Source organism: Madurella fahalii, assembly GCF_045866475.1.
Source record: "Madurella fahalii IFM 68171 DNA, scaffold_2, whole genome shotgun sequence".
NCBI lineage: Eukaryota > Fungi > Ascomycota > Sordariomycetes > Sordariales > Madurella > Madurella fahalii.
Window position 1 is genome coordinate 5,800,842 of NW_027263972.1, and position 26,027 is coordinate 5,826,868.

Consider the following 26,027-nt stretch of genomic DNA (forward strand, 5'->3'; position numbering starts at 1 on the left):
CCCTGGCGTGGCACGGCGTGGCATTCGGATTCTGTTAAAGGGGGTTTTGTCGGCTTTTGCTTTAGCCATGCACTTTGTTTCGATCACCGGGATTGGGGCAGGTAACGGGAGGCAAGCACTGTTCCGATATCCCCTGGGTAGTCGGCCGATTCCCTCCCTTACCTACCATCGCTTCCTTTGCTTTCCCCTTGGCCAAAGGGCTTTTCCCGGACAATATCGAATGTTGAGCTGTGTATAAGCTACGCACGCAAGTGCGGGCAGAGAAGGATGGGATGAGATAATTGAGACTGGACTTCAGCTCAGCACAGTACAGTGGGAAAGCCGTTGCGGCAGCGCGTGAATTGTGCCGACGATGAAAGCGAGGCTACAGCACAAATTAAGCTTCGCTTCTGTGAGCATGCACAAATCTCATAAGCTGTACATCTAATGTGACAATTTTTTTGGGATCTTCACGCCTCGTCTGCCTGGGGTATAGATTTGGGCTATGCTTGTATATCGCCACTGCCTGTCACTGCTCATCATCATCCCCGTCGGTATCTGGCAACTCCCCATTCGCCTCGGCCTGCTTCTTTGGCATCCTCGGTACCTCAAACACCACGGCGCCGCACCGGCCCTCCTTCAAGACCTTCCACCTGCCCAGGCGCATCTCCTTGCCGGTTACAGCTACCACGCACAGCCCGTCTCTGCCCCTGTCTCCACGCTCGAACATGGCAATGTCGTTGATTATGCCCCTGACTAGTTGGTAACCTTTTGACTCTTGACTTGTTGCTTTCTTATCACCATTCACCCCGTTTGTTAATATCAATGATGATGATGACGACGATGACGATGATGATGATGGGCCCCCCAATACACCTACTACCTCGATCTTCTTCTTATCCTCGCTCAGCCTCCACACGCGAACGCATCCGTCCCAGCTCCCGCTGAGGATCACGTCCGAGTAGGGGATCGTGCGGAGCGCCGTAATCCCGCGCGGCTGCGGCGCGGGGACGACTTTGGGGTCGGGGACCTCGTCGGCCGAGGCCTCGGACGGTTTCAGGGGGGGCTCGATGCCGTGCGCGCGGGGCACCACGTGCAGGGGCTTCTTGCGCTGGATGCTCCACAGGGCGATGTCGCCGTTGTCGCTGCCTGTGACGAACATGTCGTCGTCGATCATGGCCACGCGGTCCATGCTCCCCTCGTGGGCGGCCGAGGCCGGGTCGAGGTTGGGGGGCAGCTTCTGCTTCTTGCTGGCCCCGCCTCCCTCGCCGCCGCCACGGAAGACCAGCTGGGACTCTTCGGGGACCTTCCAGTAGCGCGCCGTGCGGTCCCGCGCGCCCACGCTGACGCAGCGCTCCTGGGCAAGCGCGTCGATGTCGAGGATCTCGTCTTGGTGCCCGAAGAGGGTCTCAACGTAGGCTAGCTCGTCAAGAGACCATACTTTGACGGTGCGGTCTCTGGAGCACGAGAAGAGTTGGTTTGTGCCGCGGCGGAACGCGAGGCCGGTTACGGCGTCGCGGTGCTGGGTGAAGGCGCGGATGGGCTTGAGGTCGGCGGCGTTGTGGACGACGAGGCGCCGGTCGACGCCGCCCGTCACGACGAACTTGCCGTCTTGGGAAGCTCTCACGGTGAGCGGCGCCCCCGTGTGGCCCTGGTAGGTCTTATCTTTGGCTTTACTGGGGTTCGCTTTAGCAAAACATATCCTCTCTGGTTTCCGTTTCGGCGGTGCAGGCGGCTTCTTGGGCTTCTTTCTCGTCGTCTGCGGCCATTGGTCCTTTGGTAGATCTTGTAGTTTCCACTTGGTGAGATAGCCATCCTTGGTTGTGGTGTAGGCGTAGGGGGCGCAGATAGCCACCGATGTTACCGAGCCCGAGTTCCAGCGGAATTGAGTGTGTCCTGCCTTCTCGAAGTCCAGTTCTGATGCCAATCGCCGGTAGACTTTGCCCTTGGACTCGGCCACATCCTCCTGTAGACGTTCGGCGAGTAGATCTCTGTCTATTTCTTCTGCATCGAAAGCGTACTCGTCTAGTTCCACCTCCTGTTTTGTCTTCTCAAGGTACCGCTGTGCCAGCCTTAACCGCTTCTCGGCCGCCGTCTCTCCCTCGTTGTCCGATTCGTCTGAGGCTCCCTCGGAGCCGCCTCGCTCGGGGGAGTCATCCCCGCTCTCGTCGCTTTCTAGATCGCTGCCTGATATCGACTCATCTCGCTCAATTGCCTTGCGCTTCGGGGCGGTAGCTGGTTTGGCGGGGGCTTTAGAGGCGGATTTCGACGCGGTCTTGGCGGTTGCAAGCCGCTTTTTGGGTGGCTCTGCCGCTGACGGACGTTTTCTTTTCTTTTGGGCGCCTGGAGCCGTGAAGAACGACGACATTGTGGCAGATGTGGCCTGTTGTGCTGCCCGTCGGCGCTGTCGCTGCCCTCGTCTGGCTTTGCCTGGAGCTGCCGCTTCAAAATTTCTGAGCGGGCCCAGAAAAAAAAGTTGGCCTTGCATCGGTGGAGAAACACCCCGATTCGACCCTGCACCGTTGCGCACGGCGGGGTCGGAGAAGGAAAACGCCGTGCCGCCACGAAAAAACTTCCAGTCCATCCAATTTCAGCCCCAGTTGGGCTGGAGAGGCTCAAGTGGGTCCCTGGGCAAGCCCCGGCAGGTTGGTGGGCGGGGTCTGTGCTCTCAGGCGGAAGCTCCAAGTGCGCGTTCGCTTTCCTGCCTAGCTCCCCGACCAGGAACGCAAGCTGAGCCGAGCTTGCCAACTTGACGACAACAACAACATTGCTCAGCCAGATAACTTAAAAATGTAAGTCGCACGCCCAGATCGATGCAGGGAAATGGCTCGAGCTGACGATTCCCAGGGAGATTCTACTCGGCATCACCGGCAAAGACTTTACCTTGATCGCGGCGTCTAAGGCCGCGATGCGAGGGGCTACCGTCCTGAAAGCATCCGATGACAAGACGAGGCAGTTGAACAAGCACACGTTGATGGCGTTCTCTGGCGAGGCGGGCGACACAGGTTCGTGGTCATGGAGCAGGAGTGGCAAGCGGGGCCCCGCCGCGGCTAACAGTCCCCCACAGTGCAGTTCGCCGAATACATCCAAGCCAACGCCCAGCTTTACTCGATGCGCAACGAGACCGATCTTTCTCCCTCAGCACTGGCGCACTTTGTTCGCGGTGAGCTGGCATCCAGTTTGCGGTCGCGGAAGCCCTACAATGTCAACCTTCTGCTCGGAGGGGTTGACCCCATCACACACAAGCCGAGCCTGTACTGGCTGGACTACCTCGCTTCGTTGGCCCCGGTGCCTTACGCCGCACACGGTTACGCGCAGTATGTTGCCCAGAGTCTATGGTTTCCCGAGCCGGCGACGACACCCGAATACTGACAGCCTCCAGGTACTATTGCCTCTCCATCCTCGACAAACACCACCACCCCGACATCACCCTCGTACAGGGCATGAAAATCCTCAATCTCTGCACGGATGAACTCAAGAGAAGGTTACCGATAGACTTCAAGGGCATGGTGGTTAAGGCGGTAACAAAGGACGGGGTTGTGGAGATGCCGTTTGACGACGACAAGGTGGTGAAGAGTGCTTGATTTTGATGACGCATGGGGTCTCGCGGGGAATAAATTGTGTATAATACCTGGCCAAGGGGCGATGTGCGCATTCAATGGGATCGATGAGTTTCTTCTAGGTCTCAAGTTCTCCTTTGAGCCAAGTGATACCACTTTCGTTACCTCAGTTTCGGCTCCTGGACGGTTAGACCGGCAGCACCTGGGGTCGATCATACTTTGTTGCGCCGGTAGAATCAACGGCGCCCGGATTCGCTTCACCATATCTAACTTGGGGAATATCGACTTTTTGTTGCCTTGATCTTGCTCTTGCGATGACACTGAGAAACCGCGGGGCGTGTCCAAGCGGCCGCTCACGGGCCAATAGGAAACCAACCGCTTCCAAGCATCTCAGAGTTTTCGTCACATCTGCAAGTCGTTCCTGGACAATACTTGGCAATCATGGTCGGAGACAGCGAGAAGAGTGAGCGCAGTATTTCTGCAGGCCGTAGGGAGGGCGGTGAGCGCGTGCGCGACCAATGCGACGACACCGGCTGTTCACCGATAGGCGCGCAATCGCAGCCTGCAGCCATGCTTATGAGAGGGAACCAAACGCTGTGAGGCGGTGAGGCCTCTTGAAGGGATGGATTCTGCAAACTCTGCATTTGCGATGTTGTTAGCACTTGCTGACCCTAACAATTGACGGGAGGTGGGAAGTCACTCATGGGCTTAAAAGACCATCAATACGTTGCAGTCCCTGATGCTGCTCTCGGCTGTGGTCAGGGTCCACGCGGAAACGCTAAATGAATTCGCCCACTTCCTTCTAGTCCGCTGTCTACCAGCAGTCAAACTGACTCGTGAAAGAACCCTAGCGTCATACGCGTAGTATACCCGTTCCTCGGCAGGAATGAATATGAGAACAATAGCTGAATGGAGGCAAATTTGTTTTCGTTGTCACAAAACCCGGGTCTCGAAGGAAGAGTGTAGTGCCACGTGCATCCGATTTGCCTCATATGGCTCAAGCCCTCTCATCCGATTGCTTGGGCAAGCCATGTGAGAGCCCGGAAGCAACAGCCAAACAAGACGTCTATAAACATCTCGCTCCGTGTTGGTACCTTTCGCGAGCGATCCACCTTCGCCACAAGGCGAAACATTAACGGAAACTGAGACGTGCATCTTCGCCGTCGGATTGCCCATTCCCCACCAACAGTTCGCTGACTTCCTTGCTAGATGGAACTCGCGGGTGGCCACAAAACCCCCAACACCTGGAAAAAAAAAAAAATTCTGACATGGGTATCTTGGGCCAAAGCGTTGCACACTGCCCTGTGGTTGGATTAGCGGCTTTCCCTAAACCTTCTGCAGAAGTGGGTCTCCAGACCGGTCCAAAACTCTTTTTCTTGCTCGTCCTCCCATCCTCTCTCTTCCTGGAAAAAAATCTCTTCCTTTCTCCCACGCAACCCAGGATTTCGAATCCATCCCACACCTCAAGCTGCATTTTCCCTTACGTTTGTCTTTCCTTTCCCTCTTTAAGAATCTGCATTTTCAGGTTCTTCGAGAGGTTCTCAGGAGACCCGCTCCCTCTTAATAATTCGCTTTATTGAGGCGAGCGTCGCTGCGGCCACAGGCAACAAATAATCGTGGAACACTAGACGCGAGGAAGGCACTGGTTTTTCGGCTTTCTTTTCGCCTGTTGTTTCGTTCAACTTTGCCTTCTTTTTCACACATAGACTCGATCCTCTGCCCTACAAGGTTTTCGTCTCCGTTTCTTCCAGCGCTCTCATTTGAACATTTGCGTTCTTTTTGAGAGATTTGGAATCATTGATTCGTTCCGACCGATACCTTCGATTTTCCATCGTCGACACAACGATCTGTCCCTCGACTGCAAATATGGCGGACCAAATTTCCGACAATATGGGCAATCTCTCCCTCGGCTCGGGTCAGCCGACGACTCGTTCCTACATTCCCCCTCACATGCGTAACAAGATGGCCACTGCCAATGGCCCGGCCCCTACTATGAACGGTCCTGGAGGCCCACCGCCTGGTCCCCCCGGTCCCCCTGCCCCTGCCCCTATGGGCGGTCTCAACAATAGCGCTTGGGCTGGGTAAGTTCTATCTCTCAACGATGCTTGATACGTGTCACGAAGCACATCAACAAGCAGTACCTATTATACTCGGGTCTCATTGCTAACTCGCGACTGGCAGAAACAACAATTACGATGCGCGTGGCGGCAATTGGGCCGGTCCCGGCTTCGAATCGTCCCCTCAGCCGTGGGGAAATCGCCAGGGCGGCTTCAACCGCAATGCTTATCGTGGCCCGAACGCGGGCGGTAACATGGGCGGCGGTGGTGGCGGCGGCGGCGGTGGCGGCGGCCGTGGTGAAGGCCGGTGGATTGAGGGCAAGCACGTTGTTGGCGCTGCCGACCCGCGCCTGGAGCGGGAACTCTTCGGCACCGCGGACGATCCGAGTAAGCAGCACACCGGCATCAACTTCGAAAAGTACGATGACATCCCGGTCACACCCTCTGGCCATGATGTCCCAGAGCCCGTCTTAACCTTCAGCAACCCGCCGCTGGACCCCCACCTGCTTTCCAACATCGAGCTTGCACGTTACAAAATCCCAACGCCCGTGCAGAAGTACTCAATCCCCATTGTCATCAACGGCCGCGACCTCATGGCTTGCGCCCAGACCGGTTCTGGCAAGACGGGCGGTTTCTTGTTCCCTATCCTCCACCAGTCGTTCACTCAGGGTCCGTCTCCCGTACCCGTCCAGGGCGGCGGCTACGGTCGTCAGCGCAAGGCTTACCCCACTGCGTTGATCCTTGCTCCGACCCGTGAGCTGGTTTCCCAGATCTACGACGAAGCCCGGAAGTTCGCCTATCGCTCGTGGGTTCGCCCTTGCGTTGTCTACGGTGGTGCCGACATCGGCTCTCAGCTCCGTCAAATCGAGCGCGGCTGCGATCTTCTTGTTGCTACTCCCGGTAGATTAGTCGACCTCATAGAACGCGGTCGCATCTCGCTCTGCAACATCAAGTACCTCGTACTGGACGAGGCTGATCGCATGCTTGACATGGGTTTCGAGCCCCAGATTCGCCGCATTGTCCAGGGCGAAGACATGCCTCCTACCGGTCAGCGCCAGACGCTCATGTTCTCGGCTACCTTCCCCCGCGACATTCAGATGCTTGCCCAGGACTTCCTCAGCGACTACGTCTTCCTCTCCGTCGGCCGCGTTGGTTCAACTTCCGAGAACATCACGCAGAAAGTCGAATATGTTGAGGACATTGACAAGCGCTCCGTCCTCCTTGATATCCTCCACACTCACGGTGGCGGTCTCACGCTCATCTTCGTCGAGACTAAGCGCATGGCCGATTCGCTGTCGGACTTCCTGATCAACCAGAACTTCCCGGCTACCTCGATTCATGGTGACCGTACCCAACGCGAGCGTGAGCGTGCTCTTGAGCTCTTCCGCAACGGCAAGTGCCCGATTCTCGTCGCCACCGCTGTTGCCGCTCGTGGTTTGGATATTCCGAACGTCACCCACGTCATCAACTACGACTTACCCACCGACATTGACGACTACGTTCACCGCATTGGCCGTACCGGCCGTGCAGGAAACACGGGTATTGCCACTGCCTTCTTCAACCGCGGCAACCGCGGTGTTGTGCGCGAGTTGATCGAGTTGCTCAAGGAGGCCAACCAGGAGATTCCTGGTTTCCTCGAGACCATTGCCCGCGAGTCTTCGTTCGGTGGCAGCCGTGGAGGACGCGGCGGTGGCGGTCGCGGTCGCGGACGGGGTGGCCAGACTGATTTCCGCAAGTACGGCGGCAGCGGCGGCGGCGGTGGCGGCGGTGGTGGTGGCGGCTTTGGAGGCGGTTTCGGAGGCCCGCAGCACAACTCTGGCGGCGGCGGCTACGGCGGCGGCGGCTTCGGTGGTGCGCCCCCTAGCGGCGGCTATGGTGGCGGCTTTGGTGGCGGTGGTTACGGCGGAGGCTACGGCAACCCTGGTGGTGCTGGCGGCCAGTCCTGGTGGTAGACACCAGTGTCGCCTGCGAATCATGCTCCCTTTTGGGCTCCCTGACGCGTTCAGGTCTGCATTTCTTCCTTTTTCTGTGCTGCATCGTTACGCGCACACGGCATGCATTGCTTTTCGGTTTATGGCACTTCGGCTTTCGGAATTTCTAATGGCGGCGATCATGACTTCATCATTTCCACCGGGGCCCGGCAGGATCAGATCCTAAGGTTCCCTATCCGGTTTTAACGATAGATCGGGGTTTGCCTGTTCTGCGATACAGAAGGACCCATTCGACGACTTGATACCCTTTAGACCAGACCCCCTTGGGACCTCGACAAGGCGCTGCCAACTTCATGCTAGAGACGGCATGGTTTGCAGCCACGGCTGATGATGATCTAGAGAGACTGGATCTTGATCAACCCTTACGATCGTCATGTTTCTGCCCTTGGCCTGCTTTTCAGAGGGCTCGATGCGTTCACATAGAAGTGGTGGTCATGGCACGCCGCTGGCTTTCCTATTTTTTTTTTTTTTTTTTTTTTTTTTTTTTTTTTTTTACCTCTTTTCACTTTCCTTTTCTTTTTCCCATTTTCTTTGATGCACATTACAACATCACATAGACAAAAGTGGATTTCTCGGTTCTTATCTCTGGTCGGGTCGGCGGCTCGATTTTCGACCGGGCGGTCTCGGTCTCAGGTCCAGAGAGATTCGGGGAGCACGCGCGCTCCTGGAGTGACCTCGGAGATGGACTGGCAATTTTTTTCGGCAGTTGAGGAACCATGGGAGCAGGTTAATGGAGCATGATACCCCTTTGGAAGATGATTTCAGCTGGCGGAAGGGGGAAGTGCTTTTTTTCCCGGCTCTCCCTGTCACATTTGGCACTGGAACATACCACCGGCGTCTGCGAAGGACGGGTTCAACGCGCAAACGACAAAAATGGGAGGATTTTGCGCAAAGGGTCAGGCTTCTTTTGCAGAGCCTTGGTTGTTAATATTGACGACCCGGACAACAGTGGCTTCTGTTCCTACTCTGGAGACTAGGGTCTAGTCTATGCTGAGGAGTCCGAACAAAAAAACCATTTGCTTTTCAAAACGTTCCTTGCGAGAGAACAGTTCTAGCAGTTTTCCGTCCGATCTGGCGTCCATCCGATCCTAGTGTCTTCCGTCGCATCATGTGCCGTGCGTGATCTCTTCCGTCGCATCCCATGTCTCGCGCTATAATAGCCTTTCGTCGGATGATTGATGTTGCTTGTCAAAGGGTTTGTGTCCCGTGCCATCCAATGTCTCTTGGTGGGTCTCGGCAATGTGTGTTCTCTTTTCCTCTGCTGACAGTGCTGCTTTTGTGACTTTCATTGTCGTTTACACCTCCCTGCGATTACGCCCATGAACATCTTGTAATGGAGGGAAACGAGAGTGGCGCTTCCTTACAGGGCTTCGCAACATATGCTGATGAATGTGCCGGGACCATAGGAAGAACCAGTGACGTTCATTCAAAGCAATTCTTGACGGCACCATGATAAACTTAATCAAAAAGATCGACTTGTTTCCTTTCCCTGCCTTTCCCTCCCCATTCCCGTTGGTTGGAGCATAGATAATGAGGGACGCTGGTATGTCTTGCTGAACTAAAGGTTCAATATAATTGAACGAACAGGGTGAATAAGTAGGATGGGACAATGGCATGAAATCCGCGTTGGAAGCGTAGTGGAGTTGGTGATTCTGGACATGTGGCAACTTAATGGGATGTCAGCCCGTGGAGCACGACACAGGCAGGCTTCTCAACGAATAATGACTGAGTGCCGCCTCAGAGTGCAGGAAATATCTTCCTGGATTGCACAGCTCACGCGAAACCGCTGTCTCACAGTCCCCACAGCAACCAACTACCCATCTATTGAATATAGAATGTGAAAGGCTGTCTTGTTGTCCTCGTTCTCAGAGCTTCACTAGGAGAGAAGGCTCTTTGTGATATGGCGAGTTGCGTTGACTTACGGGACAGCCCTTGCAGTCTGAAATGCAGTTGTATCATTGGTGGTAGGTGTAAATGAGAACTGTAATACTGGAGACTTGTACAGTACGTAGACGAACACAGTTCAAGGTACTCCTTTTTGCTGGGTGGCATGCGGTTATCGTCAAAGAAGTGTTGCCCCACAGCTAATTTGGGCGATATCCATCTACCGTGACTTCTTTTAATTGCCGCCTACGTTGTTTACATATCTCGATGCCTTAGTTGTGTGGTACGTAACCAAATCCAGCACTAATGAACTCCAACCCATGCAGAACCACTCCGTTTTTGTACCCAGACACCACGCTCATAAAAACAAGTCATGTCGTCAGCTCCTCCAGAATGGACTCGAGCTCCTCTTTTCTAAAGGGAAGACTCAACAATTCTGTGCCGATCGAGTCCTTGTGGCTGGTGATAATCTGGTGGTCGTGGAATCTGTCCCGACAAGCACATGTCAGCCAAAACAATGAACGACCCCAACCACTCTTCTCACGACACAGGGAAGGGGAGGGGAAGGGGGGAAGGGGGGAAGGGGGGATACTCACTCCTTCAACAAAGTCCGGAACGCCATCTCCGAACTGCAGATAAACTCCTCGACCGCCTTGTTATACACCATCCGATACTCCACCGCCACCGCCTCCTCCCGCTCCCCCCCGTCCATACTAGCGATCAGCACCTCGCCCACCAGCAGCCTGAACAAGCTCTTCGCGTTCTCGGGCAGGCTGCGCAGCACAAAGACCACGCCCTCCTTGCCGCCTACCCGTCTCGCTTTCCGCCCCAGCAGCTCGTGGACGTCGTCGACTACCTCGAGTTCTGCCGTGCTGAACGAGGCAAACGTCGTACAGTCGTGAAAAACAAAGTTGAAGGCTGCGCGCAGGCCGGCGTCCCAGAGCAGGGGGAAATTGGGGGAGTCGGCAGAGCAGGCGAGACGGATCTGGGGGTGGGACGCGAGCTGGGAAAGGAGGGATTGGCTTGGTGTTTTGCGGAGTGGCGGGGAGTCTATCGAGTTGATGAGGAGGGTGAGGGTTGTGTTGGGGGCTGCAGTAGAGAGGTGGGAGAGGAGAGCTTGGAGCGTGTTGCTGGGGTTGGCACCTCCAGCGGCTGGGAGTTTGGAGGAAGGCGGGAGGGCGGTGCTCAGGGTCGATAGGATGTCCCGGGTTGTGAGCGCCCGGACGTAGCCGTTGATTACGATGATCTTGTGGTTGGAGTCGGGATTTTGGGAGTGTAAGTAAGTGGCAAAGTCGTGGAGGAGGCGGCGCTTGGAGCCGTAGCCATAGAGGCAGGTGCTGAAGCCCTGTGAGAGCTCGAAGGCCCATTGCGGGAAAGATTGGGCGTGGAGATGCTGGAGGAAGGTGACGTCGGAGGCGTGGGGATCTTTGAGCTGCCTGACAATGGAGAAGTACTCATCGTGCGTGAGGAGATCCAGCGATGAGAGGTTGTTGTTTGATGTCTTGGTTAACCCAGGTTTGTTCTGGTAAAAATACTGCTCGTGGGGAGGTAGGTCCCGAGGAGGTGTTGGCGACTTCCTTCGTGATGTCGTTGCCTTGCGTTTCCTTCCTGGGGTCTTTGAAGGTGTTGTGGGTTCTTGCCCTCCCTCTTGGGCTTCCCGTTCATCGTCATCCACCTCGTCGTCCTCGCTGGACTCGTAGATCTCGCGTGCAATGTCTCCCTCCTCGGCCTCGTCATCGCTGATGGCACCGCTTATCACGCGGTCGATGAGCGCCCTGGCGCTTTTCCTCCTCGCTGACCGGTCGGCAATATTCTGTCGGCTCGGTGTGCCAATGCCATTGGGCTTGACTGGAGTTTCCGCCACCTCTTTATGTCGCTTCGCCGAGGGCGTCGAGACCTGACCGTTTGATCCAGCCGCTGCTGATTTCGGGGGTCGACCTCGCCGCTTTCTCGGAGTCGGCTCGGCGGCGGCCTGAGTCTCATCCTCAACCTGCTTCTCATCTTCTTCAGGTGCTTCAGCTGCCTCATGCAGCTTGAGGCGTCGAGGTCGTTTCAGAGACTCAGTTTCGTCAGGCACGTCGTACGGGTCGATGGCTAGTAGGCGCTTGCGCGAAGGACGCTGGGCCGGGGCCTCGTTTGCAGGTTTTCTGCGGACCATTTTCTTGCTACCGATGGTCAATTCTCGAATTGTCGCCGAGACACGCCATATTTCGACAGCTCCGAATCTAGCGTCAAGCCGTCGAGTCCCCTGGCACTTTTGGGCTTGATTAGTACGAACGCGCCTGGTCTGCGACGACGCGACGTTCCCCGGATTTTCAATGTGGCCCGAGCTTCTTGCGACTTGAGCTCCTTCACCTAGAATCAGGGGTACCGCCTAAGCGAGCAATTCAAGCCTCTTTGAGCGAGTCTCTCTTTCGGCATCGTGTTTGACCTTCTTCCACTCACAAGACATCCTTGGACGCCTTTTGCTCTCTCTTGAGCCCCAAGTCCGTTGCGATGAATCTGAACGTATCGGCGTCTCTCAACGTCTTCAAGTTGATCGCAAAACCATCATTATGTCTTCCTCATGCGACTATCAGCACCTTCGATGATCTCCCCATTCCCCTTGACAAAGCTTTTGCCAGGGCAGATAGGAAGGTTGACATCAGAGCTGTGGTGTTGGACAAGGATGATTGCTTTGCGTACCCCGAACACAACGAGGTCCACGAGCCGTACAAGGTAATTAATTCTGCAGCTGATTTGCTGTTTGTTTTGTGTTTCACCAATAGTGCATGTGTTTTTGTTCGTGTGTGTTCCAGTTCAAAGGCTAAACTAAGAAGCGCCGATTCGAGGCTCTCCGAGAAGCCTACCCAGGGCGACGCCTCCTGATCGTTTCAAACACCTCGGGCGCCACAAGCTATGATCTCGACGGCAGGCTTGCTTCCGAGGTTGAGAAATCTACCGGAGTTAATGTTCTCTCCCACCGGGTGAAGAAACCAGGTTGTGGTGACGAGATACTGTCGTATTTCCGGGAGCATCCGGAAACAGGAGTGACGAGTCCTCACCAGATCGCCGTTGTTGGGGACCGCCTGGCAACCGACATGATGCTGGCAAACATGATGGGCAGCTGGGGACTCTGGGTCAAGAACGGAGTGGTGCCTGTGCAAAACAAGAGCATTGTAAGCACCGGTAGAGTGTTTGAAAACACCTTTGCTGACATTCCCCAGTTCTCCAGGGTCGAGAGGAAGTTGGCGCCCTATCTCCTCTCACGGGGGTATTCTGCCCTGGAGCCCTCTAATCCCTTCGAATGAAGGCGCAACGTAACTTGGGCCTTGTAGCCTACCATTTGGTGACATGGCACGCCTCTCCGGGGCCGATTAGAGGGCGGGAACGCCCTAGGCAGCCACAGAACTGCTGCAGCAGTGAGTCGCTTGGAGTTCGGATGACCTGCGCCGTGATTCCCCTGCAGCTAAACAACAAAGAATGGCTTCAATAGCCTCAATCTCGTCCGGTTCCATTGGGCCCTGGGTGCTCCGCTATACTGGCACGCGCTTTGCCAGGTGAATGGTTGGCCTTTCGGGCTCGGCTTCTCGAGGCACATGATGGAGCATTCGGTGGTCATTGTGCCACCATTCGGCCCGGCCTGACCGGCTCCAATCTTCCGAAGTCCCGATGGCTCGCAATAAGGGCCAGGCCCTTATTGAGCAGAAGAATAGGCCGCTGTGACTCCCCAATTCATTGAGCCAGGTGACAGGCGCTATTCGCCGCAGTGTCAGACCCCCGGGTCCACGGTTCCCACACGCTGCTCTCTTCCTTTCCTTCCACCTATAAAGGCACCCGCCTATTCCGACTTCATCACACTTCTCCCTCTTTTCCCCCACGCGCCCACCGCACACTCTGTTCACAATCAGAATTTCTCCGCCCCGAAAACACGGAACGCTTCACCTACACTCTTCCATTTCCAACTCGAAACCAAAATGGGCGGCAAAGTCTGGTCCAAGGAGGAAGAGGAGGTCTTCTGGACCCGCATGATGGTTCAGTCGCCCAAGCGCTTGGCCCCCGACCAGGAGCGCTTCGGCGAGAAGTCCTGGGACCAGATCGCTAGGGAGATGACCAAGATCATGGGCGACAAGGCACGCCGCAAGTATACCGGCCTTGGGATTTGTGAGTATACCGCTTGCTTCCCTTTCCTTGATTGAATTTGAAGGTTGACGCTCCCAAGTCGAGCACTACTTCCAGAATGCTGGTCTCGGCCGCTTCTCCCCCAATGCGGGCAGGCTCCCTCTCAAGTATTACCGGGCTGGTATGGGCACAAATCACTCGGTCAAGACAACCAACTGACCCAGTCCAACAGAGCGTGAGCTGAAGAAAGAGAGGAATGACACCAAGAAGTCCGACCCAGCCCCGGCCCCGAAGGACGAGGAGGACGGCGGCATCCGCAAGCGTAAGACTCACACCACGCGTCGGCACGATCCACCCGTCGATTCAGACTCGTTGGGTTCGACTACGCAGTCTCCAATCCCCGCGTCGTACCAGGAACAGCCTCTGACGTCTTCCTCGACGGCTCCAGCGACCGTTTTGGCTCTCCCGAACCCCCCTTCCCGCTACTTAATACGCCGCCAGTACTACTTGGATCGTTTTCTCGCTAACCACGGTTGGGACGCAGAGGATGACATGTTCGTAGCTCAGGAGAACGCGGCCCCTCGTCGCGTGGTCCACGAGGTCTGAGCCGGCCTGTAAAAGGCTACTATCCCGGAGTGGGATATCGCAGCGGGTTATCTTTTTTTGGCAGACAATGAGGCAAACAAAGCACTGTCACTCGACCGATCGACAGTGCGGACAACGTGTTCTGAAGGGTCCCGGCCCTCGGATGCCTTTGCCTGATTCGTCTTGATAGGGCAAGGAGGGGTTTAGAGCAGGCAAGGGGCCAAGCAAAGAACTGTCACCGGGATCGACTGACATGGCGGACAACGCGATTTGAAGGGGCTTTGGTGCTCAGGCGACCCTTGCCATTTTGGTAGAGGAGGAATTCAGCTCGCTGCTTTCATACATTTTGTGCATGCTTTCATTGTGATATGGTGATATATTTGGTACTTTATAATAGCGTTAGCCTGCCTTGTCTAGGGACGTCGTCGATATAAGCTTTCTCGGCACGCTATGTCTTTGGTGAAGGGCTGTCGTCGATTTAAGCTCTTGCGATCCAATGTGCTCGCGCATGATGATGTCGTCGCCAAGCTAGTCTCTCACGATCCATTGTCCTCACGACTGGTGATGTCGCCTCGCGTGAAGAGGGGTGGAACAAGCCCGGGGTGAGCGGGTCCGGGATTCGTGCCCCGCGTTAACCTTAATATCTAGATCGCGAGTCGAGCCTGTGTGCCCCGCATCCTCCCCTCTGTTATATTGAATGGCGGAAAGTATGAGCAAGTAGTTTTAGTTGTGAAGTCTTACCTTTTTTTCTTTGCGACTCTCTACACCCGCCTGCCCCGTTCTCTGTCATCGCTTCTTGACAGCTGCTTGCAGCAACTGTCCAGAGAATGCCTTCTTCAGATTTCCAGTCACGACTTGAGGTGCCCATTTTTGGCGAGGTTGCCGGTGCCCAAGCTGCCTCTATCGGCGCTAGTCGTCTGGAACTCAACTGTTCCGGGTCTTATGGTGAGCAACTGGCTGCCCTTCCGACCATCCTGCCCTTCCCATTCGGTGTAGACGTGCTATCTCTCGGATAAATCGTAGAACATCAGGAGACAACTACCTCTGCCAGATCCCCACCATGTCAACGAAAGATGGAGCACTACCCAGCGAGCCCTATATTTGCCCTCATATCCCTTTCTATCGCAGACAGCCTAGCCCAAGAACTCCCACCTCCATGCCCCCCTCCCACACCCTCTCTCTCACAGAAAGCACAAAATTACTAACACCCCTACCCCAGCCTTGGGCGGAACCACCCCAACTGAATCCAGCCTCTTCGCCCTCCGCTCGGCGCTCAGCTTCCATGGAGCCAACCGCCCAGCCATAAGAATCATGATCCGGCCCCGCGGGCCTCCCCCTCCACCGGCTACTGCATCCCCCCAATCAGACAGCCAAGCCCAAACAGAGCAGCAGCAGCAGCAGCAGCAGCAGCAGAAGCAGCCCTTGCAAGACTTCATCTACACCCCTGCCGAACTCGCCACCATGGCCGACTCCATCCGGGAATTCGCCGCGTCGGGCCTGCTCGACCCGGCGCTAGGCGACGGGTTCGTCTTTGGGGTTCTCCGCAGCCCGCCCGGCCGCGATGGTCGTAGTGAGAAGGAGGAGGCGGAGGGGGCAGTTGTGGAGCTCGACGTGGCGCAGAATCGGCGGCTTGTTGAGCTGGCGCGGCCGTTTAAGTGCGTGTTGCACCGCGCGGTCGACGACGTTTTTTCTTCCTGCGTGAGGCTGGCAGGGCTGAGGGCGGGCGCTGGGATTGATGCCGCTGGTACTACTGCTTCTGCCGCTGCTGGTGCTGGTGGGGATGGGGATGGGGATGGGGATGGAAGAAGGGGTCAACGGTTGGTAGAGACTGGAGTGGAAGAGATGATGAGGCAAGTTAAGAGTTGTGGGTTTGATGGGATGTTAACTTCTGGTGGAAAAGGGAGGGCGGTGGATAATGTTGGGTGCTTGAAGGCGGTTATTGCTGCTGCTGGTAGACATGGGGTGGAGGTGATTGTTGGCGGAGGGGTGAGGAGCGGGAATTTGGGGAGGTTGATGGACGGGCTAGGTGAGGTAGGGGGTTCGGTGTGGTGCCATTCTTCTTGTTTGAAGGTGGATGCGGAAGCTAAGGAGATGTTTGATGTAGAGGAGGCCAGGGGCTTGGTCGAAGGGTTGAGGAGTGCTGGTTGGGGTTTGTGAAGGAATGGAGCATGTCGGTCGGGCGTGTACCGGCAATATGGTAAGATGAGATGCTTCGTACGGGAACGAACTACACGTTGGGAGACTCCAATAAGATCATAAGAGAACTGACACCATTGTACTGTTTACCACAGACGATGCGTTAGCCACGCAAACCTCCACCTCCTTTCCTTAGCGTCCTTTCAAAGAACTTTCTGATGCCTTGCCTTGATCAAATCAGCAGCCTGCCACCGGTCAGTACATCTTACCACGCGTTAAACACTACGATTAAAACTCACCTTCTCAGCAACCGCATAAACTGTCGCACAGAGATGGGCCCCCGGGATCAGCGGCTGCACCGACGAGTCGGCCACACTCAAACCACCCACCCCATGAACCCTCAACTCGGCATCCACCACCCCGCCATACTCCCTCGGCATCATCGCGCAAGTCCCAGATAGGTGCGCCGTTGTCGAGCTCGTCATCGTCCTCGCCACCCTCGTCAAGTCCTCATCGCTCGTCACGTTCGCCCCGGGGGACTGCTCTTCTGGGGCAAAATACTGCTGCATGGTCTCCGTCTTGTGCAGTTCTCTCGTCCACCGGATATTCTCCACCTGGATGGCCACGTCCACGGGGTTCATGAACGTTCCGTAATCGACGATGGGCTCCGCGTAGACGTCGCTGCTGTTGAGAAGCACTGTCCCGCGGCTGACTTCCTTGGTCATGATGAGCGAGAAGCTGCTGTGCGCCTGGATGGGGAGCTCGACGACGGCGTTGTCCTCGCGGGACATGGAGTCGGCAAGGATGGCTCGTTGGGCTTCATAGCCGAGGATTTGGGAAGGGGTATACGTCGAGGGGAGGTATGACGCGGCGGACTGGGAGAGGTAGGTTGAGACTATGGAGCGCCAGCGGGTCGGAGAGATGAGTTTGAGCGGGAGGAGGCCCACTGTGTTGCCGGTTGTTATGGCCATAGGCCCTGTATCGGTGTGGATTGGGTGAGTATAGTATTTCATACAGGAGGGGAAATGGGGAGAAGGATCCCTTACCGGTGCGGTGCTCTCGCCATTGTTCCTGGACCCAGGCTTCAAATGTGGCGTTTTGCCAGCGGGTTTGCGGGTTGGGCTCGATGTTTTTCATGTCTTTTTGAGTGAGTGGACCGTTACACGAGCTCTGCGATTACGGGACTTACATGTGAAAGAGACACGCCCCGACGGATGGTCCTGCAGGTTACTGCCCACTCCAGGGAGGTCAACGAGAACGCTGATGTTGGCTTGGTCAAGCAACCACTTGGGCCCGATGCCGCTGCGCTGGAGGATCTGTGGACTGTGCAAAGAACCGGCGGTGAGGATGATCTCCTTTTTCGCCCTGATAATGGTAATGTTCTGGCCGTTGGGCGTGCCCCTGGGCTGCATTCGAATCCCCGTGGCATGCTTGTTCTCGTCTATCTCGACCTCGTTGACTCTCCAGCCCGTCAAGATTTCAAGATTGGCTCTGTCTTTGACAGGATCGTAGTAGCCCGTGCGGGCATAGGATCTTGTCACGGTGGTGTTGTCGATTGCATTCTGGACGAGTCAGCGGATACAACCTTGTTGATGGCGACGGGAGACGCACCGTGTACCAAAATACGCCGTACGCTTTGCCATCTGGGCTCGGTCAGCTCATGACGCTCTCTAGGCCTCGTCAGCGGCTTACCAGCACCGCAGAGCTGCGGGACAGCTCCGGCCTCAGTCAGAGCCTGGTATTGAATCTCTGCGGGGACATTAGCTGGGCAAGTTTGTCTCTGGCGGCTAATAGACTCACTGATGGATGGCCACTGGTAAGATGCGAAGCTAACGTGAATGGGGCCGTCGGTTCCATAAGCAGATGCGTTCCAGGTGATGTTGAAGTCGGCTTGCAACTGCGGAGAGGGTGCCTGTAAGGTAGTGCTCTGTGCCGGGACCTATTAGTTCTTTTTGTTTCCCGGACAGATGTCTAGACGTTGGTTACCTTAACGAAATAGGGTAACAGCCCGTCCCACCCCCAGCCGGGATTGTTGAGCTTCTCCCAGTTGTCGTAGTCATCGGCAGCGCCCCGGTTCAGCATCATCCCGTTGACGGCGGATCCGCTTGGTAAAGTCAGTGATTAGTCTTCGGTTGTGCTTCAATCATGAAGTACGAACCCGCCTACGACACAAGCCGAGGGCACGCGCTGGCGCCTGTTCCCTAGACCCGGCTGCGGGACCGACGTGACGTTGAACATGTTTTGCTGTCTCAATGTTATGCGCGGCTCCAGCACGGCGCGTGAGTTGTCAAAGTATCCATATTCCACAATGAGGACGGTAGCTTCGTTGCGTCAGCACCTGCGGTTGAATCGCGTCCCGACTCGCTTACCCTCTGGGTCCTCAGAGAGTCGATTGGCTACAACCAGGCCCGACTGGCCACCTCCGACGACGATGTAGTCATACGAGTCTTTCATCTGTCGGCGCTCGATCTGGCGCTGCTTGAACTCGTGCCAAAGATGGGGGTAACAGAGCCCCAGCTCCAGAGAAAGCAGGAGCTGTAGGCTCAGAGCCAGGAATCGTAGTGATGCCATTGTTCGAAGCGCAAAGGCCAAGGTACCCAGAACGGCCCGCGAGAGCCACTTGACGCCGCGTCACACAACTCTATATCAACATCTTTGGCCATGCTGTTCGTACTAGCCCTGCCCTGTGACCGGCAGCAGTTACCGTGAACGACGGAAACGGTGGACCCGAGGCCTGCAAAGCTCGTTTCCCCAGATTTTGTGCCGTCTGGGCATGGGATCATGCACCCCGCAATGCGGGGGATTGTGGAGAATGGTAATGAAGAATAGAGAGATCTGCCAACTTCAGGAGACACAGCGTGATGGAGTGAACAGCGGATGCTGTTGAGATGTTGTCCGAGGTGTAGGACTCGATACAACGACCAGACACACTTACACCACGGCACCCCGGACCCGCCCAATCGGCACTTACACGCGTGTGGAGCAGCTGTCAAGATCTTCATATAAATCATTCAACTCGGCAATTTTGCCGTTCTTCACCTTGTTCTTAAGACGCGCCATGGCCCGGGTGGCATGGCTAAAAGCCTGACACACGGCAGTGCGGTTGTCGGCTGTCGGCTGTCGGCAGGATCCGCTGCGCATTTGAGTCCCTACTGCTGGTGAAGCTTCCTTCTTGGACGCTACGGATACTGCCAACGGCTGAGCAGGCGTAGGCGATGAGATTTGTTGCGCTTGTTCTTTCCCGACATACTCCCACCCCTCGCCAGACGAATTAGTGTGTTTCTTGTGGAAACCGAGGCAGTATGTTTTGCAATATTCTGTGCAGTCGAGACCATGATATATATATACTATGAGCTTGTCCCCATCGACATGTTGCCATCATCGTCTGTATTTGTGGTGATGTGGTTCCGGGATGTTGGAAGTTCGGTTGCTGAGGAGCAATAGCAGGCGAGACGCTCTGTCAGAAGCGAACTATGAAGTAGGCAGTGCATCATTACATAATGTTACAGCTGGCTTTAGATTGCGTTGTGCATCCGTGTAGTACTTGGTCTTCGGAATGATCATCATCAGGGAACAATCTGTAGAGTAGGAAAAGAATCGGTTTACTGCCTTCCCGTGCCGATGTCAAAGGCATGGCGTTCCGCCTCGGCGAATCGGTGAGATGAGCTCCCGAGGTTCCGGGGTCGAGTTCGCAGGACGGGAGCATCTGTCCCATGCGCATGGTCTGTACCGGATCCCTGGGCTTGGTACCCGTATATATCAACCTGCCTTGAGATAGAAGGGGCCGCTGCATAGGCATGGCTCCGCTGCAGTTGATCTCGAAGATCGTCCACAATCCATAGAGTGGGTCAACCAGGTCGGCAATCTCTCCACATCCGCGTGCGCTCGCAAATCATCGCCCAACGTGCATTGGAAGCACAGGGGACTTCGTTCCTGCGCCTTTGCCGGCCCTTGGCAGCCACCTCGTCCGGTTACCAATCAGACTCGCGGAGAGCCACCACGTTGACAAGGCCGCCGCCGGGACCGGTCTTGGCGCCGGCGGTTTAAATCGAGGGATCATGGTTGGGCGTCCCCGCGCCCGGAACAACCCCCATGACGCCAGTGGGTTGCACCTCGGCCGTCTTTCCTCGTAGAGAGCCTCTGAAGATCCAAATGTCGCTAGAAGCGGCCATGACTTGGATCCACGTGCTCGGGAAGCCGTACATGATTCCCACGTCGGGAGAGTGACGGATCTAGACGCCTAGTCTGGAAGGTCGGGCACTCCGCGGCTCCTCTCGCCTCTCCTGGTCAACATTGCCTGCGGTAGGGTGGCATCGGACGGGAAAGCCTGCCGCTTGGTTATCTGCAGCAATTTATATAAAGGTGCAGCTACCTTGAGCGCGTTGGCCCGTCTGGGAGAGCTCGAGCTGGGGAACCTTGCCCTTGGATCGTCGTCCGATCTCCCTCGCCAATTGGCAAAAAAAGAAGAACAATGCTTCTCAGAGTGAACGCCGTCGCCCTATGTTTGGCAGTTTCGCTGTCGGCCGTCTTGGGTCAGACCTTTCGGAGACTGGGTACATGCCCAACCCTGGGCTGCGTGATCCCTCCGGACCAGCAGGACTTCCTTCCGGGCCAGGAATTCGACATTCGCTTCGAGATCCACGCGCCACAAAACGGCTCTGAGGCTTTTAATGATGGTGTTCCAGACGAGGAGTTCACGGCTACCATTGCCAAGGACGGCGGACGACCGGAGAGCATCGCAGAGTTCTTCAAGCTTAGTGAGCCCGAGCTCGAGAAGTGGACCTTTTCCTGGTTCGAGGACCTCTTCGCCCAGGACGCCGGGACACCCTCGATTGTCAACGTTGCTTCCAAGGCGTACCGGCGCGTGGCGCTGTACGAACCCGGCGACTATACCGTCACCCTGAACTACTACTCGGGCGAGACCACAACTGCCACGTGGACCGTCCGTTCACTGGCAACCAAGAAGAAGGCAAAGAACGTCATCTTCTTCATCGGTACGGCGCTGCCTGGTGGCTGCTAGAGTAGTCCATCCCAACTGACAAGGCGAGCAGGTGATGGCATGACTACTAATATGATTACTGCGGCCCGTCTGCTCGCACACAAGACGGTCAATGGAAAATACCAGACGCTGCTTGCCATGGACGATTTCCCCGTGCTCGGCCACCAAATGGTAGGTTTGCGAGGCGTCGGATTCGGACCCAGATGTTGTGTTGACCGCGCTTGACAGACGCATTCGATCGACACCTTCATCACCGACAGTGCCAACTCGGCATCGGCGCTCTACACGGGCCACAAGAGCACCGTCAATGCCATGGGGTGAGTGGGCAGAAAAGTCAAGCATCCCCAGCGCTCAATAGCTGACGGCCGTCTGCAGTGTCTATGCCGACTCATCACCCGACCCGATGGACGATCCAAAGGTCGAGACAATTGTTGAGCTCCTGCACCGTATCTGGGTAAGGTCATGCGCACCTTATTTTCCTTGAAGCGCAGCACGCTGATCAGTGAATAGGGGTCCGCTTGGGGCGCTGTCTCGACTGCCTTCATCGCCGACGCAACGCCCATTGCCCTGAGCGGCCACACCCGCCTGCGGGCGCGGTACGGCGATCTCATCAACCAGGCGCTGAACGGCGTCCAGAACTACTCGTGGACCAGGACAGACGGACCCGACGCCTACTTTGGCGGGGGTGCCGAGCAGTTCCTGCCGGGGTCCGGCTCGTTCGAAGGGAGGGATTTCTACGCCGAGTTTGCCCAGAAGGATTACAGTGTCAGCCTGAACAGGACGTCGCTCCTGGTGGCTCCCAACGACAAGAAGGCGCTGGGCATCTTCTGCAGGGGCAACTTCCCGGTCTGGCTTGACCGCAACGTCTTCACCGAGAACATTGACAGTCTGAACAACGACCCGTCTGGCGCCGACGGCCCCGCCAAGGACCTGCCAGGTCTCAAGGATATGACGCTGAAGGCTGTCGACATCTTGCACGAACGCGGCGGCAAGAATGGCTTCTTCCTCATGTCCGAGGCGGCGTCCATCGACAAGCAGATGCACGCTCTCGACTACGACCGTGCCCTGGGCGATCTGCTCGAGTTTGACGACACCATCCGCGCGACGATTGACAAGCTCAAGTCGCTCGGCATTCTCGACGACACGCTCATCGTCGTGTCAGCGGACCACGGCCACGGCTTTGGTAAGCCGGCCAGACAAACCCCCCTTCCAAAACTTCCTTTCGGCCTGACTAACATTCGGTGTGTGCAGACGTTTTTGGCAGCTCGGACACCAAGTACTTCAACGCGCAGCAAGACGAGCGAGCCAAGCGCAACGCCGTCGGTGTCTACGAGAACTCGGGCCTCTCGCAGTACACGGAGCCCAAGCCTGGCGTCAACTACGGAACGGGGCCCAACTTCCCGCTCAACTGGGACCCGCGGTACGTAATCGCCGCCGGGGCCGGGGCCAACCCGGACCACCGCGAGCACTACGGCGTAGGCAAGACCCCACGCACTCCGGCGCGCGCGGGGAGCGACGGCGAGTACTATGTCAACCCCAGCGATCGGCCGGACGGGTTCGTCGTGAACGGCACGCTGCCGACGGGCGAGTCGCAGGGTGTGCATTCCCTGACCGATGTGCCGGTGTATGCCATGGGCCCGTGTCAGGAGGTGTTTGGGGGCACGTATAGCAATATCGACGTGTTCTTCAAGATTGCCGGGTGCCTTGGGTTGGGCCACGGGAAGAACGTGACGGAAGGGAGGGGCCATAAGGATTGCAACGGAGGTGGGCGGGGAGGTCACGGAAAATGAGGACGTGGTTCAAAAATGATGCGGAAGGTGTGGCATAATGTGGGCATACATATACCATGGACGAGATGATAATGTTTGAAAATCATTCTTTGCCAAGCACAGTATCCGGTGATGTGTGAGTATGCGTTGAGACAGAAGGCTGTGGCGTACAAAGTCCCTTGCCAGGCTTGGAATGATGGGCCCAAACCCCTGTGTGCCAAGCTACTTGAACAAACTAATACACGCGGTACAGTACAGTACAGTACGTACATTCATACCACAGCGGGGCTCACCTGAACTCGCGCCCCGCCTTCAGCGCGTCCCACGCCGTCGAGCTTGGCAACCGCGTCCTGAAATCACCGTCGATTATTTCCATATTGGCTTGCTGGACATTGACCGTGAACGATATGCGCACCTCCCTTGGTAGACCCAAGTAGCTGCTGTGGCGCGATACGATACACGGACCTACGGAGCTACCGCCGAGCAACCGCACAGTCGCACTGTCGCACGCCGAATCCCCTCTCGAGAAAACTCCACTTGCTTCACCCTCCAAGACAAAGCCGATGAGACGCGAGGTCGGCCATGGCTTCTTCGCAACCTAACATGGAGAGGTTTCTCCGTGACTGGCGCCAAGATGCGCTCAACAAGGCTCAGTACGAATCGGCCATCTTCATAGGCGACAAGCTGCTGGCAATGACGAGTACGAGCCGCCCGCGCTCTCCCGAAGACACAACTCCCCACCCCCCACTAACAAGCCTTCGCCGCTGCAGAAGATGACAACGACGCCTTCTGGCTGGCCCAAGTCCACTTCGCTGCCGGAAACTACACACGATCGAACGCGCTGCTGGGCAAGCACAACCTGATCGGCTCGAACCCTTCGTGCCGCTACCTCGCCGCCCACTGCCTGATCCGCCAGAACCTCTTCAACGACGCCCTGGCGCTGCTGGGCGAGCACACCCCGACGCACCTCTTCACCACGAATGCGAAGCGGAAGACGAGTCGGACGGGCGCCCGAGGGGTGAGGGGAGGGTCCAAGGCGCCCGACCGGCAACAGGACCAGATCAGCGAGGAGGAGTCGTCGAACCGCCGCCACGAGGCAGCCATGTGCTACCTGCGAGGGCTCTGCTACGCCAAGCAGAACGCCTTCGACCGCGCCAAGGAGGCGTACAAGGACGCGCTGCGCATCGACGTGCAGTGCTACGAGGCCTTCACGCAGCTCGTGCGCAACTCGCTCATGTCGCCCGACGAGGAAGACGAGTTCATGCAGTCGCTCGACTTCAACGCGGTGCGGGCGCCCCAGGGCGGCGACGACCCGGACCTCAAGACGGAGCCGGGCGACTACGTGCACATGCTCTACCAGACGCAGCTCTCCAAGTACCGCAACCCGCGCGCCTTCAACACGGCCATCGAGTCGCTGTCGACCCACTACGGCCTCGAGCGCAACGCCGACATACTGCTCGCGCGCGCCGACATGCTCTACACGCAGTGCCGCTTCAAGGACGCCCTCGCCATCACCGACTCGATCCTCGAGGACGACAAGTACAACTTTGCCGCCTACCCCATCCACCTGGCCTGCCTGTCGGAGCTGCGCAAGACCAACGTGCTCTTCCTGATCGCGCACGAGCTGGCCGACAGCCACCCGGACGAGCCGTGCACCTGGCTGGCCGTGGGCGTCTACTACTTCGCGACGGGCAAGATCGCCGACGCGCGGCGCTACTTCTCCAAGGCCAGCATGATGGACGCCAACTTCGGCCCGGCCTGGATCGGCTTCGCCCACACCTTCGCCGCCGAGGGCGAGCACGACCAGGCCGTGACGGCCTACTCGACGGCCGCCCGCCTCTTCACGGGCACCCACCTGCCGCAGGTGTTCCTGGGCATGCAGAACCACGCCATGAACAACATGACGGCCGCCGAGGAGTTCCTCAAGACGGCCTACTCGCTCTGCCGCACCGACCCGCTCCTGCTCAACGAGATGGGCGTCGTGCTGTACCACCAGGACCGCCTCAAGGACGCCGCCAAGTTCTTCAAGGAGGCCCTGCGCATCGCCGACGAGATCGAGAGCGACCCCCACGCCTGGCTCGGCGCCCGCACCAACCTGGGCCACGCCTACCGGCGCCTGAAGCTGCTCGACGAGGCCCTCGACGAGTTCGACGCCGTCCTGCGCGACGGCGGCAAGGACGCCGCCGTCTTCAGCGCCAAGGGCCTCATCTTCCTCGAGAAGGGCCTCGCCGACGACGCCGTCAGGGTCCTGCACGAGGCCCTGGCCGTGAACCCCCAGGACCCCATCGCCACCGAGCTGCTCAGCAAGGCCCTCGACGAGTCGGCCGCCGGCGATGTTGGCGTGTTGATGGGCCAGCTGAGCACGGCCGGCTCGGGGAACATGGGCGAGGTGGAGGAAGCAGGCGACGATGACGGTGGTGGTGGTGGTGGTGGTGGTGGGGAGGCGGATTTTGAGAGGTTCGAGGCGGAGCTGGCCGAGCGGAAGGCTGCTGCGCGGCAGAGGATGGAGAGGAGGACCAGGGCGCGGGCGGCAGGAGCGGATAAGGGGAAAGGGGTTGCCAGAGGAACAATCACTACTGCTTCCACCACTACGCGCGGCGGCGGGAGACGTGCGAGGGAGAGTATGATGGATATGAGTGATGAGGAGTGAGGTGGCGACGGTGGCAGCGGCGGCGGTGGTGGTGGTGGACTTGTACTCCTGTTCTCCGTTTCGTGTCGGAATTAGATGTCGCGCACGGAACGTACTATTTACTTGGTAGAGGATGGGCACCGATATTGGGCGTGACATAGCATAGCGATGGCGTAGGGGTATTCATTGCCGAGGAATAGAATTTCATCGTTTTGATAGTCATGCCATGTGTAAGATTGGTGGGTTGTGGAAGCCGTGGGTCGGGGTGGGCGGGGACGGATCATAAACCTTGAGAGGCTAGAGAGGCGGAAGTATCTGTTATAGCAACAAGGGGACA

At 57.1% G+C, this 26,027-nt stretch overlaps 10 protein-coding genes across 10 annotated transcripts; 7 read left to right on the forward strand and 3 right to left on the reverse strand.

Moving 5' to 3' along the window:
• Positions 1 to 508: 508 nt before the first annotated feature.
• On the reverse strand, positions 509 to 2,347 carry RRP9 (pre-rRNA processing protein; the record flags this gene model as incomplete). The annotated part of the gene is made up of 1 exon (XM_071059871.1): positions 509 to 2,347. The coding sequence occupies one exon, from the start codon at positions 2,345 to 2,347 to the stop codon at positions 509 to 511; it is 1,839 nt and encodes a 612-aa protein (XP_070915972.1).
• Positions 2,348 to 2,887: 540 nt separating this feature from the next.
• Positions 2,888 to 3,563, forward strand: PRE1 (Proteasome subunit beta type-4; the record flags this gene model as incomplete). Its single annotated transcript, XM_071059872.1, has 3 exons — positions 2,888 to 2,984; positions 3,047 to 3,296; positions 3,362 to 3,563. The coding sequence occupies 3 exons, from the start codon at positions 2,888 to 2,890 to the stop codon at positions 3,561 to 3,563; spliced, it is 549 nt and encodes a 182-aa protein (XP_070915973.1).
• Positions 3,564 to 5,405: 1,842 nt separating this feature from the next.
• On the forward strand, positions 5,406 to 7,548 carry DED1 (DEAD-box ATP-dependent RNA helicase; the record flags this gene model as incomplete). Its single annotated transcript, XM_071059873.1, has 2 exons — positions 5,406 to 5,620; positions 5,721 to 7,548. 2 exons carry the CDS (start codon positions 5,406 to 5,408, stop codon positions 7,546 to 7,548), a joined length of 2,043 nt encoding a protein of 680 aa, XP_070915974.1.
• Positions 7,549 to 9,842: 2,294 nt separating this feature from the next.
• Positions 9,843 to 11,629, reverse strand: ORC2 (Origin recognition complex subunit 2; the record flags this gene model as incomplete). The annotated part of the gene is made up of 2 exons (XM_071059874.1): positions 9,843 to 9,957; positions 10,068 to 11,629. The coding sequence occupies 2 exons, from the start codon at positions 11,627 to 11,629 to the stop codon at positions 9,843 to 9,845; spliced, it is 1,677 nt and encodes a 558-aa protein (XP_070915975.1).
• A 338-nt stretch (positions 11,630 to 11,967) lies between these two features.
• Positions 11,968 to 12,761, forward strand: MFIFM68171_04455 (Mitochondrial PGP phosphatase; the record flags this gene model as incomplete). The annotated part of the gene is made up of 3 exons (XM_071059875.1): positions 11,968 to 12,189; positions 12,288 to 12,629; positions 12,678 to 12,761. 3 exons carry the CDS (start codon positions 11,968 to 11,970, stop codon positions 12,759 to 12,761), a joined length of 648 nt encoding a protein of 215 aa, XP_070915976.1.
• A 666-nt stretch (positions 12,762 to 13,427) lies between these two features.
• MFIFM68171_04456 (uncharacterized protein) lies at positions 13,428 to 14,178 on the forward strand (the record flags this gene model as incomplete). Its single annotated transcript, XM_071059876.1, has 3 exons — positions 13,428 to 13,614; positions 13,673 to 13,753; positions 13,805 to 14,178. The coding sequence occupies 3 exons, from the start codon at positions 13,428 to 13,430 to the stop codon at positions 14,176 to 14,178; spliced, it is 642 nt and encodes a 213-aa protein (XP_070915977.1).
• An 806-nt stretch (positions 14,179 to 14,984) lies between these two features.
• Positions 14,985 to 16,314, forward strand: MFIFM68171_04457 (uncharacterized protein; the record flags this gene model as incomplete). Its single annotated transcript, XM_071059877.1, has 2 exons — positions 14,985 to 15,102; positions 15,377 to 16,314. The coding sequence occupies 2 exons, from the start codon at positions 14,985 to 14,987 to the stop codon at positions 16,312 to 16,314; spliced, it is 1,056 nt and encodes a 351-aa protein (XP_070915978.1).
• A 182-nt stretch (positions 16,315 to 16,496) lies between these two features.
• On the reverse strand, positions 16,497 to 18,864 carry MFIFM68171_04458 (pyranose dehydrogenase (acceptor); the record flags this gene model as incomplete). The annotated part of the gene is made up of 10 exons (XM_071059878.1): positions 16,497 to 16,538; positions 16,593 to 17,269; positions 17,340 to 17,432; positions 17,483 to 17,855; positions 17,905 to 17,936; positions 17,986 to 18,042; positions 18,094 to 18,220; positions 18,280 to 18,397; positions 18,452 to 18,614; positions 18,663 to 18,864. The coding sequence occupies 10 exons, from the start codon at positions 18,862 to 18,864 to the stop codon at positions 16,497 to 16,499; spliced, it is 1,884 nt and encodes a 627-aa protein (XP_070915979.1).
• A 1,900-nt stretch (positions 18,865 to 20,764) lies between these two features.
• MFIFM68171_04459 (alkaline phosphatase) lies at positions 20,765 to 23,082 on the forward strand (the record flags this gene model as incomplete). The annotated part of the gene is made up of 6 exons (XM_071059879.1): positions 20,765 to 21,287; positions 21,345 to 21,463; positions 21,521 to 21,609; positions 21,668 to 21,746; positions 21,803 to 22,475; positions 22,544 to 23,082. The coding sequence occupies 6 exons, from the start codon at positions 20,765 to 20,767 to the stop codon at positions 23,080 to 23,082; spliced, it is 2,022 nt and encodes a 673-aa protein (XP_070915980.1).
• A 561-nt stretch (positions 23,083 to 23,643) lies between these two features.
• On the forward strand, positions 23,644 to 25,711 carry cut9 (anaphase-promoting complex subunit Cut9; the record flags this gene model as incomplete). The annotated part of the gene is made up of 2 exons (XM_071059880.1): positions 23,644 to 23,761; positions 23,832 to 25,711. 2 exons carry the CDS (start codon positions 23,644 to 23,646, stop codon positions 25,709 to 25,711), a joined length of 1,998 nt encoding a protein of 665 aa, XP_070915981.1.
• Positions 25,712 to 26,027: the final 316 nt, after the last annotated feature.